This window comes from Phodopus roborovskii, unplaced genomic scaffold, assembly GCF_943737965.1.
Source record: "Phodopus roborovskii unplaced genomic scaffold, PHOROB, whole genome shotgun sequence".
In the NCBI taxonomy this organism is placed as follows: Eukaryota; Metazoa; Chordata; class Mammalia; order Rodentia; family Cricetidae; genus Phodopus; species Phodopus roborovskii.
Genome location: NW_026126583.1, coordinates 2,803,686 through 2,807,608, shown reverse-complemented (window position 1 = coordinate 2,807,608; position 3,923 = coordinate 2,803,686). Strand labels below are relative to the sequence as shown.

General features: G+C 38.7%; 1 protein-coding gene across 1 annotated transcript; it reads left to right on the top strand.

Moving 5' to 3' along the window:
• The first annotated feature begins 217 nt into the window (after positions 1-217).
• On the top strand, positions 218-666 carry LOC127236286 (40S ribosomal protein S13-like). The gene has a single exon (XM_051203900.1). The coding sequence runs from the start codon at positions 218-220 to the stop codon at positions 614-616; it is 399 nt and encodes a 132-aa protein (XP_051059857.1). The 3' UTR covers positions 617-666.
• The last annotated feature ends 3,257 nt before the right edge of the window (positions 667-3,923 follow it).

Below are 3,923 nucleotides of genomic sequence, written 5' to 3'. Positions count from 1 at the left end.
TTTGCTGAGTAGTACTCCATTGTGTGCTGAAAATCCTTTGACAAAATCCAACACCCCTTCATGACAAAGGTCTTGGAGAGATCAGTGTACAAGGAGCATATATAAACATTATAATAACAATTTACAGCAAGTTGAATACTCAAGTTCATATGAATAACAACAACAACAAAAAAAACCCCACAATAGTTAGTCTTGTTGCTTCCAGTCCTCCTTCATCATGGGTCGCATGCATGCTCCAGGGAAGGGCCTGTCCCAGTTGGTGCTGCCTTACCGCCACAGTGTCCCCATATGGCTGAAGCTGACATCTGATGACGTGGAGGAACAGATTTACAAACTGGCCAAGAAAAGACTGACTCCTTCCCAAATAGTTGTGATCTTGAGAGACTCACATGGGGTGGCACAGGTCCATTTTGTGACTGGTAATAAAGTCATGAGAATCCTTAAGTCCAAAGGCCTTGCCCATGACCTTCCTGAGCATCTCTACCATTTGATTAAGAAAGCTGTTGCTGTCCGAAAGCATCTTGAGAGGGACAGGAAGGATAAGGATGCTAAATTCCGCCTGATTCTGATAGAGAGCAGAATTTACTGGCTGGCTCGCTACTATAAGACTGACTAAGCAGGTCCTCCCACCCAATTGGAAATATGAGTCATCCACAGCCTCTGCTCTAGTGGGATAAATTCTCTTGTGTACACAAGCAATAAAATCACTTTGAATAAATTAAAAAAAAAACAACAGAATAAGCAAAACAATCCTGTACAAAAAAAGAAACTTCTGGAGGCATCATTATCCCTAACTTCAAACTCTACTATCAAGCTATAATAATAAAAATATTGATATTGGCTTAAAAACAGACACATGGACCCAATGGAATCAAATTAAAGTTCTGATATTATTGTACACTCCTATGAACACCTGGTTTTTCAGAACCCCAAAATGTACAATGGAAAAAGGAGAGCATCTTTATCAAATGCTGTGGGAAAAACTGGATGTCAAGTTTGCAAGCAGATCCATTTCTATCACCATGCAGAAAATGCAAGTCCAGTTGGATCAAGAACCTCAACATAAATCCACTTACATTGATCCTAATAGAAGAGAAAGTGGGATGTTGTCTTAAATGCATTGACACAGGTAACCGCTTTCTAAATATAACACCTGTAGCACAGACACTTAGAATAACAATCAATAAATTGGATCTCCTTACTGAAAAGCTTCAGTAAGGCAAAGAATGTGGTAAATAAGACAAAACTAGAGCTCACAGAATGGAAAAATGTCTTCCTCAACTGATGTCAAGATACTAGACATCAGATTACAAAGTAATCCAAATTAAAAATGAGATGCAGTGCTAAACAGAGGATTCTCATCAGAAGAACCTTAAAAGGCTCAAAGACATTTAAGAAATTCTCAACATTGTTACTAGCACTTTCTCACTAGTCTGGTCCCATAGCTGCATCAGTCCCCAAATAACACACAGAGATGCTATATTAATACAATACTGTTGGCCAATTGTTCTTATTGGCTAGCTCTGTATAGATTTTTAACCCATAATTACTAATATATGTATTTCTACATGATCTGATCTTACTAGACTCAAGTCCTCTCCTGAGATCACATAAGACTCACCTACATTTCCCAGAATCCTCCACCTTTTCTAGTCCTACCTATCTTGCTTTTCTATTGGCCAATGGTGCTTTATTCATTAACCAATTACAGAACATATTTACAAAATGACATTTCCCATCATGTCCTCTTTTCTGTTTAAAATAAAAAGAAGGGTTTTAACTTTAACATAGTAAAATATATAACAGAACAGTTATCAGATAAGGACTATAGCTAACAATATTTAGTCCATTACAGTCAGCAAGATTTTAACTGTAGTACCTTCTCTTTTACTTATTTAATTATTTATATTTCTTATTTTACATATTGATCCCAGTTCCCTCTCCCTCCCTTTCCTGTCCCTCCTTCCTATGCCCCCCTCACCACCCTCTCATCCCATTCACCCCCCCCCAACTCCACAGGGAGGGTGAAGCCTTTCAGGAGGGATCAACAAAATCTGTCAAGTCAATTGTAGTATGGACTAGGCCCTCCTTCTTGCCTCTAGCATTTTGGGATTGGGGGCCCAGTGAGTGGAGAGTGAGCTAGGAGAAAGGGAAGGGGAGGAGATGAAAGCATGTGGGACTAGGAAGGTTGAGTCAGGGATGAATAAATAAGAGAAAACAGAGAGAGAGAGAGACAGAGAGAGAAATACCATAGAAGAGGGGGCCATTATATGTTTTAAGAGAAAATGGACTCTAGAGAAATGTCCAGAGACCTACAAGACTGACCCCAATTAATAATTTGAACAACAGTGCAACAGTGGAAAGGCTACCATAAATGCTCTTCCGTGATAATGAGATTGATGACTAACTTATCCACCATTATAGTGCCCTCATCTAGTAGCTGATGCAAACAGGAACAGACACAGCTGAACACTGAGCCAAACTGGAATCCAGATGCAGAGAGGGAGGACAAGACCAGACTACAGAAACCCACAGAGACAGCTGACCTGAACAAGGAGGAGCTAATGGGCCCCCATACTGATAGCTGGGAAACCAGCAATGGGCCAACTCAGATCCCTTGAACATGGGTCTCAGTTAGAAGGCCTGTGAAGTCAAAGGGGCTTATGACAGTGGAATCAGGATATATTCCTTGTGCACACACACACAAAAAAAGGCATTAGCAAGATTTAAAGAAAATATTCCATCATTTATCCTATCTTTATGAGTCTGGGACAAGGCTGGTGGGAAAGTGCTCATAACAAAATGGCACCTGCAACATGGATCCTAAGAACTTGCACTTAAAACTTGACAAAAGCTTAAAAAAAGGGTTTTAGAAACAAAAGAACAGAGACAAGCTAGGCTTCTTGGTAGCAGGATTTTTCTTAGGTGTGTTCTGCTTCTCTACAGACAAGCAGAGACTTGCAAAGCTCCTTTAAGGGAGTCTTCCTGACTCAGCATAAGATGCAATAAACCTCAGGGCTCTTTTGTGAGGCCCTGCTAACAATTGAATGGTGTGTAAGAGTAGCTGGCAATGGCAGTGACCACAACTCCAAGCCGGCAGCATGCTGCTGGATGGCAGCATAGACCAAGGCTGTAAACGTACACCCGCATGCCAATCTTGGAAAGACATTCAATTGTTTGACTGCTGAGGAAATAGCAACAACTACTAAAAGAAATTCTGCTGGGTTAATCCAATTTGTGTATTTTTAAAATGCTTCAACATCCAAATTTAAGTCTAAGGACAGGTTACTGGGGAAAAGAATTTCTGTTTTTGTTTCCACAGAAAATGAAAAGCTGTGGATTCCATCCAGACTAAAATGGTTTGATTAAACAAGAATCCCTGAAACAATGTTCCAGGTGATCCAACTTTCAAAACAGCTTGGACAAGACAGCTTTATAGACCACTACAGCCAGGATTTCTGGATCTTCTTAGCATCCCCATGGTATAAACAGTGTCCATAATCAGCAGGAAGCAGTTTGGAGAATATGACACCTATATTTCCAAATATTGTCTATAAATGTTTGTTTTCATCTAAATGAAGTTGCTTATAAATGGTTAATGATCACAACCAATTACTTTTTAAAGGTAAAAGGGAGATTGTGGTATAGGAATGAATACTTTGCATTGAAATGGATTTTCATTTATTGATACAAATTTAAGGTCAATTTTGATAAGTATACTTAGCCTCTTATTTAGCTATTGTGTTTGCATAGTTCATTAAAAATATAATGTATAATTAAGTACAAATTATAGATAGGTACTTATAATAGTCAAAACTTATACTTAGGTTTGTTAGTTTTTTATAAATATATATTTTGGTTGGGTACGGATTCATCAAATCTTTCAAAGACATACAGAATATGGCATTTAAAATGGTTTAGGG

Bases quoted from the DNA above. Each gene is read 5' to 3' on its own strand.
- LOC127236286 (XM_051203900.1), top strand. From the start codon at position 218: ATGGGTCGCATGCATGCTCCAGGGAAGGGCCTGTCCCAGTTGGTGCTG.